At 37.0% G+C, this 18,389-nt stretch overlaps 1 protein-coding gene across 4 annotated transcripts in view; it reads right to left on the reverse strand.

Annotated features, from left to right (window-relative positions):
* Positions 1–10,601: 10,601 nt before the first annotated feature.
* Positions 10,602–18,389, reverse strand: part of TTC29 (tetratricopeptide repeat domain 29) — a 244,259-nt gene continuing 236,471 nt past the window's right edge. For all 4 annotated transcript variants that reach the window (XM_049632254.1, XM_049632250.1, XM_049632253.1 and 1 more), the window contains 2 exons: positions 11,115–11,181; positions 10,602–10,828 (listed from right to left, as the gene is read on the reverse strand). In XM_049632254.1, coding sequence (XP_049488211.1) covers positions 10,798–10,828; positions 11,115–11,181 — 98 coding nt within the window. In that variant the 3' untranslated portion in view covers positions 10,602–10,797. The remainder of the gene's footprint in view (positions 10,829–11,114; positions 11,182–18,389) is intronic.

Here is an 18,389-nt window from a genome sequence, read left to right on the forward strand (position 1 = left end):
CTGTCTCTTGCCTGGATTACTGCAGTACCTCCTAACAGGTCTCTAAGATACAACTTTTGCCCTCTTATATTCTCTTCTCCACAGCCAAAGTTGTGTTTTAACACTTTCAGAAATACATCTCTTCCATGTTTAAAAGCTTTGAATGGGGGCACCTGGGTGGCTCGGTCGGTTGAGCATCCAACTTCAACTCAGCGTCATGGTCTCATGGTTTGTGGGTCTGAGCCCCATGTCAGGCTCTGTGCTGACAGAGCCTGTGCTGTGCTGACAGCACAGAGCCTGTCTGCTGCAGGAAATCTCTCTCCCTCCCTCTCTGCCCCTCCCCAACTTGTTCTCTCTCTCTCTCTCTTGAAAACAAACATTAAAAAATTTTTTTAAAAGATTAAAAAAATAAAAGTTTTGAATGATTTCCCATTGGTATTTAAAATAAAATCTGAATTTTTTACCCTCATCTAAGGATCCCTATATAATCTGGGGCCTGCCTATTTCACTTTAACTTCATCTGGTGCCACTGTCTCCCACTCATTCTAGTGCAATCACACCATTCTCGTTTGTATTCCACAAACATGTCGGCTTTTTCTTGCCTCAGAGCCTTTGCATTGCTGTTCTGTCTGCTAGACTGCTGCTGCTTTTGGCTTTTCAAACTGCCACAGTTTTCTCATCCTGCACCTCTCAGTTCAAATATTACTTCCTCTTTTATTTCCTTCAAGTTTTTATAACAATCCATCTTGTTTATTTACTCACTTGTTATGACATGGTTTGTGTTCTCCATCTTGAATGTTGGCTCCATGGATAGAGAGCCTCTCTGTTTTATCCGCTGTAATCTCCTGTATCCTCAGTGCTTGTTGCTTCAATAATGACAGTTCAGGATATGCAGTTGAAAAGCTAGAATAAACCTATGCCACCTTGACAATTAGCAAAGGGGAATAAGTAATCGCAATAATCTTGATCTTGAATGAATCATGTCACCTTAAAAAGAAGCTATAGTTTTCTACAATGTTTTAAATGGACAAAATGAAGACTTAATTTCTTAAAACTCTAACGGCCTCCTCCTCTCCCCCCGTTTTAACCTGGATTGAACCTAAGTACATTGTTAGTGATCTATTTAGGATCAGAAGCTCTTAGAGCTGGAAAGGATGAAAAATATGTATTCATTTTACATAGGGGGTCAAAAATAAAGGAATTTTTCCCCTCACAGTCATAGAAGGAAAGGTACAGAACTTGTTTTGTCTTTATCATATGTTCTTTTTATTATACCAACAATCCATGTTCATTGGAAAATATGGTAAATTTTAAAACTTGAATTTAAATTTTTTTTTTCAACTTTTTTAATTTATTTTTGGGACAGAGAGAGACAGAGCATGAATGGGAGAGGGGCAGAGAGAGAGGGAGACACAGAATCGGAAACAGGCTCCAGGCTCCGAGCCATCAGCCCAGAGCCTGACGCGGGGCTCGAACTCACGGACCGCGAGATCATGACCTGGCTGAAGTCGGACGCTTAACCGACTGCGCCACCCAGGTGCCCCAAAACTTGAATTTATATCCCCTGAAATTCTATCTTTAAGAAATAACAACTATTAATATTTTATGGTATATCTTTCAGGAATTGCTTCTATGCATATTCAGTAATATAAATAAACCATGCAAATTTCAGGATTTGTTCTTATATATATTCACTAATATAAATAAGCCAATACAAATGTACATGTATATATGTGTATCTATCTATCTATCATCTATCAAATCTATCATCAATGTATCTATTTATCTATTCATTCTAAATAAATAGGTCTTCTTTCCTCACTTCATGGTATTGTAATATCTTTCTTTTCTGCCATTAAATATACAGCCAAATCCAAGGGTGACATTAAAAATTATTAATGATTACTGTTTCATGGACACCAAGCAATGAAAGGACAGACTGTAGCCCAAAGGTTTACAACTATGGCAGGCATAAGTCCTTTAATTGCTAGATCAGGAGGTGGGGCTGTGGTCATCCTAGAGGAGGGGCTGGCAGAGTAGGCACTGGATAGAAGGACCCAGGGCAGTCATACAGAACTGCAGCCAACAGAAACATTTGGCTGAACATTTCAGTATTTTCATAACTGGCTTATATTTGGGGGCAGCCAAGCCAAATATCAACTCTACATTCATCATTTTTAGTTATTGTATTTTGTTCCATGGTATGGTAGAGTAGCATTATGTACCACACCTGCCCCTCCCCCTTCCCCTATGAGGCAGCTATAAGAAGGAACATTGGTTGTCTCAGTTGCTGAGGGTGGCCCTTGGCTGACAGCCGGCACGGAAACAGAGACCTCAGTCCTACAGCTGCAAGGGGTTGAATTCTGCCAACAACCTAACGGAAGGTGGAAGCAGATTCTATTTTCTGGGAGATAAGGAGCGCAGCTCAGCAAACACCTTGACTTTGGCCTTCTGAGACCCAAAACAGAAAACCCAGCCACTCCAGCCTAGACTTTTGACCCGCAGAACTGTGAGGTTAATAAATGAGCATTGTTTTAAGCTGCTATATTTGTAGTAATTTATTACGGCAGCAATAGAAAACTAATATACCTAGTATGAAGGTGCTATAAATTATTTGACCCATTATTTATTATTGGGAATTTAGGTTGAACCTAGGTATTATTTGTTTGTTCTTATGCTAGCATGAGAAAGTAACTTCAATAATAGCATTGTACTTTCATCATTTCTCACTTGTCTGATTATTTCCTGAGATAAATCCTTAGAAATGAAATTGTAGGGTCACAGAGTTTTTAAAAGCTTTGGTACATACTGTCACATCACTCTCAGATTTTTTTCTTTTCTTCTTCTTTTTTTTTTTTTTTTTTTTACAATTTGCATTTCTACACCCTTGTTTACTCACCATTGTAACACCAGTTATTTTTATTCTTTGTAATTTTTGATCATGTAATAGGCAAAATATTAGTATTACATTGTAGTTTTAATTTGTATTTCTTTGAACACCAGCAGATGCAGAACATGTTTAAAAGTTTAGGGATTATAAAGTGGGGATAAGCTTATTATTCTCTGATGCCAAATTTACTCAGCCTGGTGAATCCTAGATTGTCCAAGCAAATAATTATTGAGACTGTTAAAAGGAATTTTGAGGTAATTCACATATATATACTCAAAATCTAAAATTTTGGCCACAATAACCTAATGTAATTAAGTGCAATCTCATAAAGTTTATAGGTATGATTCTACAATGAACTGTTATTTCAAATAGAGGTTGAGATGTTAGATACAAAAGCAAGATGTTTGGAAAGAAAAGCAATTTTTAGTGGGGTAGTAAATAAACCTACAGCATTTTATTTTATTTTATTTTATTTTATTTTATTTTATTTTTCAATATATGAAATTTATTGTCAAATTGGTTTCCATACAACACCCAGTGCTCATCCCAAAAGGTGCCCTCCTCAATACCCATCACCCACCCTTCCCTCCCTCCCACCCCCCATCAACCCTCAGTTTGTTCTCAGTTTTTAACAGTCTCTTATGCTTTGGCTCTCTCCCACTCTAACCTCTTTTTTTTTTTTTTTTTCTTCCCCTCTCCCATGGGTTTCTGTTAAGTTCCTCAGGATCCACATAAGAGTGAAACCATATGGTATCTGTCTTTCTCTGTATGGCTTATTTCACTTAGCATCACACTCTCCAGTTCCATCCACGTTGCTACAAAAGGCCATATTTCATTCTTTCTCATTGCCACGTAGTATTCCATTGTGTATATAAACCACAATTTCTTTATCCATTCATCAGTTGATGGACATTTAGGCTCTTTCCATAATTTGGCTGTTGTTGAGAGTGCTGCTATAAACATTGGGGTACAAGTGCCCCTATGCATCAGTACTCCTGTATCCCTTGGATAAATTCCTAGCAGTGCTATTCCTGGGTCATAGGGTAGGTCTATTTTTAATTTTCTGAGGAACCTCCACACTGCTGTCCAGAGCGGCTGCACCAATTTGCATTCCCACCAACAGTGCAAGAGGGTTCCTGTTTCTCCACATCCTCTCCAGCATCTATAGTCTCCTGATTTCTTCATTTTGGCCACTCTGACTGGCGTGAGGTGGTATCTGAGTGTGGTTTTGATTTGTATTTCCCTGATAAGGAGCGACGTTGAACATCTTTTCATGTGCCTGTTGGCCATCCGGATGTCTTCTTTAGAGAAGTGTCTATTCATGTTTTCTGCCCATTTCTTCACTGGGTTATTTGTTTTTCGGGTGTGGAGTTTGATGAGAAATGTCCAACTCTTTGTCTGGCTCAGGTCATGATTTCACGGCTTGTGATTTCAAGCCCCGTGTTGGGCTATGTGCTGACAGTGCTGAGCCTGCTTGGGATTCTCTTTCTCTGCCTCTCTATCTGCCCCTCCTGCTCCTGCTTGCTCTCTCTCTGTCTCAAAATAAATACATAAACTTAAAAAATCAAATCAAATCTTCTGGTTTTCCATTCCCTAGAGAAAATTGCAGTTCACATTTGGGTATAAATCACTTAAGACCTTTTTCTATACTTATACGTATATACATAACCACAAATATACACAACTATATTTAAATAACAGTGTGATCAGGCTGAATTTACTCAATAGCCACATCTCCTTTTTATTTTTATTTTTAAGTCCAATTTATTGAGTTACAATTTATGTAGTAAAATTCATCCTCATGTATACAGTATCCTCATGTATACACTACTCCACTACATTTGAGTAGTGTATATGGTTGTTCAATGACCACTAAAGTCAAGATACGGAACATTTCCATAGCCCCCAAAGTTCCCTCATATCCTTTTATAGTCACTTCCCTTCCTCTACCCTCAGCTCATGGCAATCATCCATCTGATTTTTGTTCTGCAGTGTTGGCTTTTCCAGAATGTTATATAAATGCAATTTTTGTGATTGGCTTCTTTCTTTTAGCATAATGCTTTTGAAATTCATCTTGTTATATGTGTCAACAGTTGCTTTCATTTTATTGCTGAGCTGTATTTCATTTTATAGAATATGCCACCATTTGTTTACGCCCCAGTAGATGGATATTTTGGTTCTTTCCAGTTTGGGGCCATTATGAATACAACTGCTATAAATACTCACAGACAGGTCTTTGTACAGATTTATGTTTTCACTTTTTTTGGGTAAATAACAGAGTGGGGTGCTGGGTCATATGGTGTGGTTTAAATTTATAAGGAACTACTAAACAGCTGTACAATTTTGCATTTCCATTAGTGATTTTGAGAGTTCTAGTTGCTCCACATCTTTCCAACACTTGGAATTGTCAGACTTTTAAACTGCAGCCATTTTCCTTGGCATGTAGTATGATATCTGCTGTGGTGTCCATTTGCACTTCTCTAATAATTAATGATGTTGAGGATCTTTTCATGTGCTTATTTGCTATGTATCTTTTTTGGTGAAATGTCCGTTCAAATCTTTTGCCTCTTATATTTCATTCTTTGTCTCAATGAGTTATGAGTTCTTTATGTATTTTTGATATTAGTCCTTATCAGACATATTTTTCAAATATTTTCTTCCAGTTTGTGATTTGTCTTTTTTTAAAGAACTTTTTAATTTTTATTCCAATTTTACTGACATATAATTGACATATAACGTTGTATTCATTTTAAGGGATGATATAATGATTTGATATATGTATGTACATATTGCAAAATGATTACCACAGTAGTTTATTTACCATCCATCACCTCACAATTTTACAAATTTGTTTTACCCCTTGTGATGAGAACTTTTAAGATCTCTGTTAGAAACTTTCAAATATACACTATAGCATTGGTAACTATAGTCACTATGTTGAGGATTTTTGCATCTATATTCATAAAGGATATTGGTCTATAATTTTCTTTTCTTCTAGTGTCTTTGGTTTTGGTAACAGGGTAATTACTGCTGGTCTTGTACAAGGAACTTGTTCCCTCCTATTCTATTTTTTGGAAGAGTTTGAGAAGTATTGATCTTAATTCCTTTAAAAATATTTGGTAGAGGTTTGCCTGGGTGGTTCAGTCAGTTAAGAATCCAACTCTTGATTCAGCTCAGGTCATGATCTCACTCTCATGAGACTGAGCCCTGCGTCCAGCTTCATTCTGGGCATGAGACCTGCTTGAGATTCTCTCTCCCTCTCCCCCTATCCTTCCCTGCCTCTCAAAAAAATTATTGTGTTGAAATCATCAGTGAAGCCATCAGTCCTGGGATTTTATTTGTTGGGAGGTTTTTGACTACTGATTCAATCTCCTTACAAGTAATTACTAGTAAAATACTAGTAATAAATACTAGTAACTAGTAATTTAAGTAGCTACTATTGCTCTATTCAGAATTTGTATTTCATGATTCAGTATTGGTAGGTTGTATGTTTCTAGGTATTTCTCCATGTCTTCTAGGTTGTCCAATTTGTTGGTGTATAATTGTTTACAGTGGTTTCTTATGATCCTTTGTATTTCTGTTTTCAGTTGTAACATCTACTCTGTCATTTCTAGTTTTGTTTGAGTCCTCTTCCTTTTTCCTTGATGAGTCTACCTAAAGGTTTGTCTATTTTATTTTTAAAAAAAAAACAGCTCTTATTTTTATTCATCTTTTCTACTGTCTTTTTCGTCTGTATTTCATTTATTTCCACTCTGATCTTTGTTACTTCATTCCTTCTAGTAACTTTGGACTTACTTTCTTTTTCTAGTTCCTTGAGGTATAAAGTTAGGTTCTTTATTTGAAATCTTTTTTTCCCTCTTAATATAGGCATTTATCACTTTGAGCTTCCCTTTTAGAACTGCTTTTACTGCATCCCTTAAGTTTTGGTGTGTTGTATTTCCATTTTCATTTGTCTCAAGGTATTTTTAAAATTTCTTTGATTAGCCTGTTGACCGATTGGTGGTTCAGTAGCAGGTTGTTTAGTCTCCCCATATTTGTGATTTTTCCAGTTTTCTTCTTGTAGTTGATCTCTAGTTTTATACCATTGTGGGTGGAAAGGATGCTCAATATATTCTCAACCTTAAATTTTTAAAGATGTGTTTTGTGGCCTAATATGTGATCTATCCTGGAGAACGTTCCATGTGTACTCTGTTTCTTTTGGATGAAATGTTCTGGATATGTCTAAGTCCATCTGGTCTAATGTGTCATTTAAGGCCAATGTTTCCTTATTGATTTTCTGTCTTGATGATCTATCTATTGATGCTAGTGGGAGTATTAAAGTTCCCTACTATTATTGTATTGCTGTCGATTTCTCCCTTTAGGTCTGTTAATATTTGCTTTCTATATTTAGGGGTTCTATGTTGGGTGCATAAACATTAACAAATGTTATATCTTGTTGTTGGATTGTCTCCTTTATTACTATATAATGTCCTTCACCTCTTATTACAGTCTTTGACATAAAGCCTATTTTGTCTCACATAAATAAAGCTATCTTAGCTTTCTTTTGGTTTCCATTTTTATGTAATATGCTTTCCCATCCTTTCACTTGCAGTCTCGTGTATCTTTAAAGCTGAAGAGAGTCTTGGGGCGCCTGGGTGGCTCAGTCGGTTGATCGTCCGACTTCGGCCCAGGTCATGATCTCGCAGTCTGTGAGTTCGAGCCCCGCGTTGGGCTCTGTGCTGACTGCTCAGAGCCTGGAGCCCGTTTCAGATTCTGTGTCTCCCTCTCTCTCTGCCCCTCCCCTGTTCATGCTCTGTCTCTCTCGGTCTCAGAAATAAATAAACGTTAAAAAAATTAAAAAAAAAATAAAGCTGAAGAGAGTCTCTTGTAGATGACAATAGTTGGGTCTTTTTTTCTTTTTTAATCCATTGAGCCACTTGATGTCTTTTGATTGGAGTATTTAGTTCATTTACATTTAAAATAAGTATTGATGGCTTGGACTTTTTGCCACTTTTAAACTTGTTTTCTGGCTGCTTTGTAATTCCTATGTTTCTTTCTTGCTCTCTTCCTTGTGATTTGATGATTTTCTGTAGTGTTATGCTCATATTCCTTTATGTTTTGTGTAACTACTATAGGCTTTTGCTTTGTGGTTACCATCAAGCTTACATAAAATATATTTATAACAATTTATTTCAATATGATAAGAACTTAAATTCCAATGGTATGCTCTGTCCTTTTTCTTACTAGATTATCTTTTTCTTTTCTTCCCCCTTCCTCCTCATCTTCTCCTTCATTAATCTTTTTTTCATAAATTATTTGTGTTTTATGGGCATTAGTTTTTTTGATTGTTGTTGCAAATTCTTCTGCTCTGTCATTGGGCTTTTAATTTTGTTTAGTGACCTTTTCACTGTATGAATATTTTAATGTAATCGCGTATGTTGTAGTCATTGTTAATTCTGCACCTGGCTTTGATTTCTTAATTAGGAAGGCATTCCCCAATCCAAAATTAGAAACACAATCCTGTTGTATATGATAAATATACATATTTATCATATATTATATCATATATATCATATTATATATATATATCATATATTCTGTATGATTCCATATATTTATAATCAGATAGTGTAAGATGGGAAACACATTATAGATTTTGTTCCTATATAGAAAACCAGGGGTTTGGGGGTGCTCAGTCGATAAAGTGTCTGATTTCGGCTCAGGTCATGATCTCAGTTCATGAGTTCAAGGCCCACATCAGGCTCTGTGCTGACAGCTCAGAGCCTGGAGCCTGCTTTGGATTCTGTGTCTCCCTCTCTCTCTGTCACCTGCTCACACTCTGTCACCTGCTCACACTCTGTCTCTGTCTCAAAAATAAACATTAAAATTTTTTTTTTTTTACAAAACCAGGGGTTTCAGTACATTTATTATGGTAAAGACACATTAGGGGAGAGGCCTAAGACTGAAGGATTTTCCTAATCTTTTATAATAGACATGGATACATTTTATTATGCAGTTCACCTTTGAACAAGGTAGGGGTAGGAGCACCAATTCCCTGCACATTTAAAATCCACATATAATTTTGACTCCCTCAAAACTTAACTACTAATAGCCTAATGTTGACCAGAAGCCTTACTGATAACATAAAACAGTTGATTAATACATATTTTGTATATGTATTATATACTGTATTCTTACAATGACAGAGTAAAGTGTTAAGAAAACCACAAGGAAGACAAAACATAGTACTGTATTTATATAAAAAATACATACATGTATAAGTGGACCTACACAGTTGAAACCTGTGTTGTTCAAGGGTCAACTATATCCTATCAGCCAAAAGTATCATAAAATATAGTTCTACACAATGTAATAATAGTGTTAAGAAACGTATATTTGGTTTTTGTCCCCGATTCCTGGCACAAAGCTCCTTATGTAATACAATAAATTAAAATTTGGTTAAAGGTGAAAGGAACATCTTTTGTTATAATATTTGGTTTTTGTCCCCAGGTCCTGAAATAGCTCTGGAATGATAAAGGTGAAAGGATCATCTTTTGCTATTCATAACAAGCCCCTTTCATCTACACCAGAGTTTAATGAGGTGACTTTTGCAAAGCCCTTAAGGATCGGGTCTTATTGCCAGGGAAGCCAACCATGTGATTAGAGTTTAGAAACTTTCAGCCCTATCATCTGACCTTTGGGGAGGGAGAGGGGCTGGAGGCTGACTTAATCAATCATACCTATGTTATGAAGACTCCATAAAAACCCCAACTGAAAGGATTTGGGGAAGCTTCTGGGTTGGTGAATGTATAGAGGAGCTAGGAGGGTTGATGTACCCAGGAAGGGATGGAAGCTCCACCCCCTCCCCCATACCTTGCCAATGTATCTCTTCTATTTGGCTCCTTATCTGTATCTTTTATTATATTCTTCATAATAAACTGGCAATGTAAGTATCTGTTTCTCTGAATTCTGTGAGCTGATATAGCAAATTATTGAAGTCAAGTGGGGGTTGTGGGAATTCCCAGGATGTAGCCAAGCCAGTCAGAAGTATAAGTGACACCTTGGGACTTGAGACTGGCATTTGAGGTGGGAAACATCCTTGTAGAACTGATCCCTTAATCTAGGATCTGTGCTAACTTCTGGCAGTTAGTGTCAGAATTGAGTTAAAGTGTAAGGCACCCAGTCAGTATCTGCTGAGAATTAGAAAATTGCTGAGTGTGTAAAACTTCATGCATTTGGTGTCACAAGTGGTGTGAGTAGAGGAAACAGATGTTTCCTTTACAAGTAAAGCACTGTTTCAAATAGTGCTTATCAATATAATAGTCTTTATTGCTTATAATCTTTCAATTATGTTGAAATTTCTTCCTGAAAATTTAATAAATATTTCCCCATGTTTATTCAGTATAGATTTCCTTAAGTTTAAAATGATTTTCTCTGGGTACCTGGGTGGCTCAGTCTGTTGAAAGTCTGACTCTTGAGTGCAGCTCAGGTCATGATCCCAGGGTCATGAGATCAAGCCCTTTGTTGGGGTCTGCACTGAGTGTGGAGGCCTGCTTGAGATTCTCTCTCTCTCTGTGCCCCTCTCCCCTACTCGCACACTCTCTCTAAAAAATTTTTTTTAAAGAAAAAATAAAATTATTTTCTCGTTACACACAACCAAATTTGATTCTATAATTACACTTTTCTTGTGGAATAGTGGATAAGAGGAAAATTTATAGTTTGTTTTATGAATAATTGTGGATAGTTCTAAGCATTTGAGATACATTTTTATTCTCATCAATTTTAGATTAAATTTGTAGTAGTACATTGCAATACAAAATCCAATCTAAACATAGTCATAGTTTTATAACTTTATCTGTATTATTTGTAACATACTCCTATGACAGTTATCAAAGACAAAGGTGACATGATAAATTTCTTCTTGCTTTGTTGCTGAGTCAAAAGCTGGTTTAAGTCTCATTTTTTCGATTATCTGGAAATCTGAAATACATAAATTACAAAATTTAATCTTATATTGGGGCAGAAAGTAAAAGACATTTGCTTGAAAGATATTTTGTTTTCTTTAATTTTCCGACATGGCTTAAAAGATGAAAAACACTTAACCTTATGTAACATTTAAAAGTAAATCTGTGATTTTTTTTAGACAGTGTTTCAGTATTATCAAGTACTAGATGAAATTATTCTTCTTGTGTTTGGAGAATCAGTTTATGCTTAATATTTTGCCTAATGTATATGCAATAGAAACTTTTAACTTGGTTTATCTTACCCATTGAGTTCTTCCGAATTCTCTGGGATTTGATACAAACTTTCCATTGTGGGTTTTCTAGATCCTCCTACAGGAAAAAAGATGTGTAAATTTAATGGTTTATCACAGATATAATTTACAGTTATATTGAGCTTGAACCTGGGAGTCTCTTTTCAGAGATACCTATCCTGGTCACTTGAATGATCAAAGTGAATGTATTACTTGTGTCACCAGGGCAGATTATATTAGTCAAAGATAGCCACAATATCTCCCACTTCACATGTTTCTCAACAATATGATCTTCAAGTGGTGGAATCTAATTCACCTTCTCTTGAAATTGGGCTAGGCTTTGGACCCTTTTGTAATCATTAGAATGTGGAGAGAGTGGCTTCATGATTTCTGAGGAGAGGTCAGAAAAGGCTGTGCAGCTTCCTCCTGGTTTGCTCAGGGTGCTTGCTTTGGAGGAAGCCAGTCACCATATAAAAAACCCTACCATCCTGCCATCCTGGAGAGACCACATAGAAGATGCTCCAGTTGACCTTTCCAGCTGAGTCCAAACTTCCAGCCATCCCTCCAAGGCTCCAGTCTGTGAGGAAAGCTGTCTTGGATCCTTCAAACTAGCCTATCTGTCAGCTGAGCACCACCATCGGGTGACCTCAACTCATGTCTAGCCAAACCATGGTTGAATTCCTAATCCACAGAATTCTTGTGATACATAAAATGGCAACTGGAATAGCCACCTTTTGGGGGACAAAATGACTTGTTAGAACAATAGTCAAAAGGAAAATTAATTTAGATAGCAATATAAAGTATCCAAATAATTAAATCAGATACAGGAAATGTATACATATTAATAGGCGTGTTAATTTTTATTGAACTTTCATATCTGCCCTTCAACTTTTAAGTTGAATCCATTGGGACTAATCCAATAATATGCTCTACATTCTTGCTTATCATAGGCCTCCGACTCCAGGAGCCCTTTCATTTCCTGTATTCTATTCTATTCTATTTTTTTTTTTTTTAATTAAAAAATGTTGATTTATTTTTGAGAGACAGAGAGAGAGAGACAGAGAGAGAGAGAGAGTGAGCAGGGGAGGGGTAGAGAAAGAGAGGGAGACACAGAATCTGAAGCAGGCTCCAGGCTCTGAGCTGTCCGCACAGGCCCAACGTGGAGCTCAAACTCATGGACTGCGAGATCATGACCTGAGCCGAAGTCAGACGCTCAACCGACTGAGCCATCCAGGCTCTACCCCTGTATTCTATTTTCAATAAGGCTCTATACATTTCCTATTTTGTCCCCATCTCCTACCACAACTCCTGAAACATTTCCACTGTATCCTCATTCCATTTTCTGAAATTCTCTTTACTTTCTTGCTCTAACAGAAACATGGCTGCCCTCAAAGGACACTGCCAGCCCAGCAGCCTTTTTTGTTTTTCTTTTTGTCAGTCTGGCTACCATTGGACCTGGAAATGGACAGATGTCCTCCTTACACTTTATTGTTCTCTTTCAGGACACTCACCTTCCTTCCTTCCTTCCTTCCCTTCCTAAAACTCAGTCATCAGTTTATACAACCAACTATTGTTGTGATCTACCCACAACTGGGATCATTCTCAGTTGATTTTATCATTGGCTTATTGTTACCTTGCTACTACTTTCTTAACTTAGCAATTTAAATGTACATGCAGAAGATTCTTCACCTTGGGTCCCAATTCCTTGAGCTCGGTTCTTTTCGAGCTTGTCCCACACCCTACTGCAGCCATTGATTCCCATGGACATTCTTAGACTTTGCCAGTAGCAGTAACTTCGAGCCCCCCTCAAATTCAGTTGCCAGCATTCAACTACTTGACTTCCAGCTTTATCCTTTTAGATCACTCCCTCTAGTACCCCAACACCAGCAATTTTTCTACTTCCCTGGGACCTCCAATGCTGCCGCATTTTCATTGTTCCTCTCCGTTTTGATGTCTTCTTTCCCTTCTTTATTTAACTTGAGTTCCATGATCATTCTCCCCCTTGCATATAGCCTGACTTCATTACCCTTTTCCCACTTTGTCATACTCACTTGACAAAACCATAACCCTAGATACATCCAACTGTCTCCCTATTCCTCTCCTGTACTATGTACAACCAGACCCCACTTTAAATTAGGTGGACTTTTAATACTTTCAGGTTATCCTATTAAGCATTCTTGGTCCATTCATTCTTCTACTCTCCTAGATGACTATTTAGCTCTTTCTTCTATTTTCTCAAACCTCTAATCCTGCAACTGGATCGTTGTTTTCAGCTGATGATTTATTTTCTGGTTTCATGGAGGAAGTAAAAGCCAATAGGAAGAAATTTCCACAAGCTCTGTGTTAACAGTCACTTACCTACTTGTTTTTGTTCTATATGCTCTATCTTACCTACTACGCTCCCATCTAAGGTTAACTCCATCTTCACTAGACTTCATCAGTTCTTGCCCACATAAGACATGGCTCCAGCAATTCCTTCTGTCTCCCACTTATCAGGGTTTTGTGTTTGTTTGGTTGGTTGGTTGGGGTTTTTTGTTTGTTTGTTTTTTGCTATTAGATCATCCGCATCAGCAAATAAATACTTAGTTGAAGCCAAATGACTGAATTCTTACCAGTGAAAGTACACAAATGATACATACTGCTCCTGGGTCTGAGTGTTAGACAGTGAGGATTTATTCCCCATTAAATTTTTCCTTTTCTTTAATCTTAGACATAGTGCCATTACCCCATGATTCAGTTTCTAACATGCAGACATTGACAATACTCTAAGCCAGTGGATCTCAGCTGGCAGTGATTTTGCCCCACAGGTGGCTTTTGAAAATGTCTGGGGACATTTTTGGTCATCACAACTCATAGGTGGAAGTGCTACTGGCATCCAGTGGATAGAGGCCAGGGATGCTTCTAAATATCCTACAATGGCCATGATAGCCATATTCCAGCTCCCTCAGCAACAAAAAAATCATCTAGCTCAAAATTTCAATAGTGCAAGATTGAGAAACCCTGCCTTAGGGGATGGCGGAGCAATATAATGGAAGATCATGGTCCCCTAATTGCCTGTGGAGCTACCTTGTGAATCTAGACTGCTCACTTCAGGATTAAGGAAGAAACAAATTTGTGTCTTCTTAACCTACTGTACTTTGGGGACTTTCTGTAATAGGAGCTGAGCTTTTACCTTAAGTAATATGTTTTTATCATTCTTTACCTTGGGCTTCTCAGTTTAATATTTTCCATTGCATCACAATATATAGAACATCCTAACCTCCTAATACCTACTTTATACTATCTAATGTCTTAAATTCAGCCTTCCCTTTGGTTTGGCAGGATGTAACATCTCTTAAACTGGGGAAATCTTTCCTGGATTTTCTGAGTTTAAAATTATGCCCGGTTTGTCTCAAATAATTCTTTAGCATTCACTCCCTAGATGTTGAAGAAAGATGATTTTTGGTGGGAATATTTCCCGAGTAGATTCTCTGAGAAGAATAGCTATATCTGTAGCTGTTCTTTTACTCAACTTAAGCCACAGTTGCCAGTTTAAATAAAAGACATCCACACTCTCTCTGTGCTAGGAAACCTTAGCAATGATTAATTTATATAGGGGAACACCTGAACTCATCAGGTGTCCAATATTTCTATTCATTTGCAATAAGGTGAACACCATGGGATTGTTTGTTCTTGGCTACACTGTTGCAAAAGCACTCATTTTTGATTCCTAACCTAGGTTTTGTGCTGTGGGCTTGACTTCGAATGTGATTTGTGGTGTTTGATCTGTAAGACTTACAAGGAAGCTGGAAAAGTAGGACCAATATCACTCCCACAAGGAGATCAGAACCAATACAAAGTTGAGAGCATGATATTTGCTTATACTGTCTACCATTTCAGTGGAAACAGACACTTTTCTGTTAATAGTAGGCTCTCAAATGGTAGATTCCCTCAGGTGGGCAACAAAACAATCTTATTTATGCCTCCACTTAGCCTATACTATACCAAAGAGCAATAGAGTAAGTCAGCAAATGCTGAATTGCAATCAACATACCATCCCATCCCTTTACTTGAAAACAATGGCCTATAATTTTCATATAATACTGTATGTAAATGAAATTTCAAAAAATGTTACCAGTAGAGCAGTGCAAAATAAAATGGAGGAGACACTGACTGGTAGTTTTGTGAATGAGAAGGTAAATGAATTTTTATAATTTTGACATGACTAACATTTTTACTGGCCTTATTCTAGAAAAGGGTAAATAATAACTCGTACATAAAGGTTGTGTCAGGGTTTATAGACTAGACCCCTGGTAATGGATTCAACCTTTCTACAACAAATCAAAAGTATTGTATGCTCACATGAATATACAGTGGTCATTACCTTAAATTTAAAACTCACTATAAGCAGCAAGCACATAGAGCGGCATATGAAGGCTGTATTGTATCAGTGTGGTCTGCAGAGAATTTCTTCATATGGTTTTTGCCTGGTTGAAATATATGTTGCAGTTCAAAGCTAAAGGGATTACTTCTGAATAGTCATCACAGAGGTTGATTACGTTCATATATCATATTTAGCTGGACCCTGCAGGCTATTATTCCATTAGCTATGCTGGCCCTGCTATTGTCAAAAAGTTGATCACCTAATGTTAAAAGATTGTGTTTTCTGTTGACCTTATCCAAATGACTCAAAAGGTTTTGTTAAAAAATAAAACTCAGATTGCATTTTATGAAAGTGATTAAGAATAAATACTCTGTATAAAAATGCCTATATCTTATGGGTGATCTTAGCATTATACCATTATTAATTATAAAATTATATTTTGCTTTAGTATTTCAGCACATTTTACTTAAAGTCATAGGTTTAATTTTAGTAGAAATAGTACTTCTTTCTTGCTGATAGTAGAGAGTGTCAGAAACTGAATTCTGCAAAGGGAACAAAGTGTCTCCTTCCGTGTACTCAAATCATATAAAATTAACACCATGGAAGTAAGCTCAGTATAGCAATATTAATATGATAGTACATTCACAATGTAAACTAATTACAACATGGTTTTGTAAAAGCAACTGTACTGAGGAGAAAAGTGTTTTGTTTGGAGGAAATATGCATATATATGGAAAATTTGTCATTTACGCTTGATAATCAGAAAATCACTTCAAATAATATTTTAACTATTTATTCTTTAAACAACGGTTGTGTAGTTTCATTTATTTAGTCACAATAGCTGAAAAAGTTTAAAGAAATGAGTTAAATATATATCTGTATAAATCCTGAATCCCATTACCAATATAAGGCATATTTCAATAAGCTTGACTTTTCACCTATGTTATTGTGAATTAGCTACAGATTAGTAAGCAAACGAAAGTGTTTTCTTCACAAAAATATTGACAGGTATGGTCTTATTATTTAAAATAATCTATAAAAAATTTTCATTAGAACCACATTACCAAAGCTATCTTTGGGGAACAAAGATGATTTTGAAGCTATCTCAATGAACAGCTAGTTTTTGAATTATGCTCCTAGAAGTGTTGAGGGATTGGCACAGAGTCATGTATCCTTTTTGGCATGGTCCTCCTTGTAACTGATGGTGTGTAAAATGGCTGGTCAGGGATACAGCCTGTGGTCCTGGAGCACAGCCAGACACTAATTTCAGCCTCATTAGCATTGTTCTCTAATCAACTGAACTTTTCAGCAAGTGGAAGTTTCCTAATATTTCTTGTACTTGCTTGTCTTCAGCCACCCCAGTTGATACAATAGAGAAGGACAGAGTATCAAGCGGGAGGAAACAGATGGCACATTCAACTGGGATTTGGAAGAGACTTTAATGAAGGGACCACTGGGAGATGAGGGCAGGGCTAAGAACTGACAAGGGATGAGGCACCCAGTGCCTCATAATAGAGGGATGCCATACCTTTCCCTGGGGCTGAAAGGTAAGGGGAAGAGGATGTTATTGCACCCTGAGTGAGAAATGGAGATTTAAGAAAAGGGGTCTCCCAATAGAAGCTAGAAGCAGCAGCTGTAGAGTATCACAGCTGTCAGAACTGAGCCTCAGTTCAGTTCCTCAGAACAGAGGAACAATTTCCTGACCTCTCCACCTTCCTAACCTCTGATTTCCTGCTGGTGATGCCCTTTGGATAAATCCAAACCAGGAAGCCAGAAGGCAAGTGAAGTTGTGAGATGTAGTCTGAAGTCAGTCTTCCAAGGACACAGAACAGATAAAATGGGAGAATGAATCTTGAGGTGTGTGTGGGCATGTGGCAAATAGCATCTAATAATCCCATGTGCAAATGTCATCAATTAGTCATGTGAAGCATGATTGCAGTGTCAGCATATTGATGTTAGTATATGACTTGGTGCTTTTTTCCTTCCATTCCCTTTCCACTTTCTCTCCTCCCTGGATTTTTGGTAATATTGGCTTGTCATTCATGGCACTTCTCATCTTATAGTTGTGTAAAAAATTCTATGAACCAGAGTTACTGGTTCATGTTACCATGAACAGAGTTACTCACTCTACCAAAAAACATGTGCGTTTCTTGGCAATACTTTCCTATTTTTTGTTAGTAAACAAAAAGATAATCTGTTCTGTGTTTTGAAGTAGAAAATCATGATATGGTTATTCTATACCTGGTGAAGAAAAAGTCAAGATATTAACTTTGAAGGCAGGAGGCTTCTTACAAGTTTGGGCATATTCTCTAAAGTGTCAAAAAGTGAGATGTGTTCTTTCATTTGCAGGTTCTGGTATATAGTAATTCCCTTTCCAAAGGCATTTGTTAATATTTGAAGCTTGTTAAAATTTATACAAGGATCAAGTGTATATTCTAACTCAAAATTATAGGTTCTTTTCTCCTAACACTATTTTAAATCAACGGAATGGAGCTAGACCTTGGTGAAGCACTGAAGTTACCATGTTGACACAGACTTATACTGAATTTCTTCTTCTGGATATCTGGACTTTTAATGAAAGTATCTGATTCAGGTGAATCAGCCTGTAGAGACACTAAATACTTTTTTTTTTTTTAATATTTATTTTTGAAAGAAAGAGAAAGCATGCACACACGCAGGGAGCCCAATGGGGGGCTTGAACTCACAAACCATCAGATCATGATCTGAGCCGAAGTCAGATGCTTAACTGGCTGAGCCACTCAGGCGCCCCTAAATATTTTCTCAAGATAAACACAGTGCTGATGTCTTCATACAGTTCTTTTTATTTCTCCTATTGATACTACATTACAAATCTAACATTTTCCCCCCTACAGAGTATGGAGTAACAGAAATCACAGTATCTTCTTTCCCCACCAATAATATGA

This window comes from Panthera uncia, chromosome B1 (assembly GCF_023721935.1).
Source record: "Panthera uncia isolate 11264 chromosome B1, Puncia_PCG_1.0, whole genome shotgun sequence".
Classification (NCBI taxonomy): domain Eukaryota; kingdom Metazoa; phylum Chordata; class Mammalia; order Carnivora; family Felidae; genus Panthera; species Panthera uncia.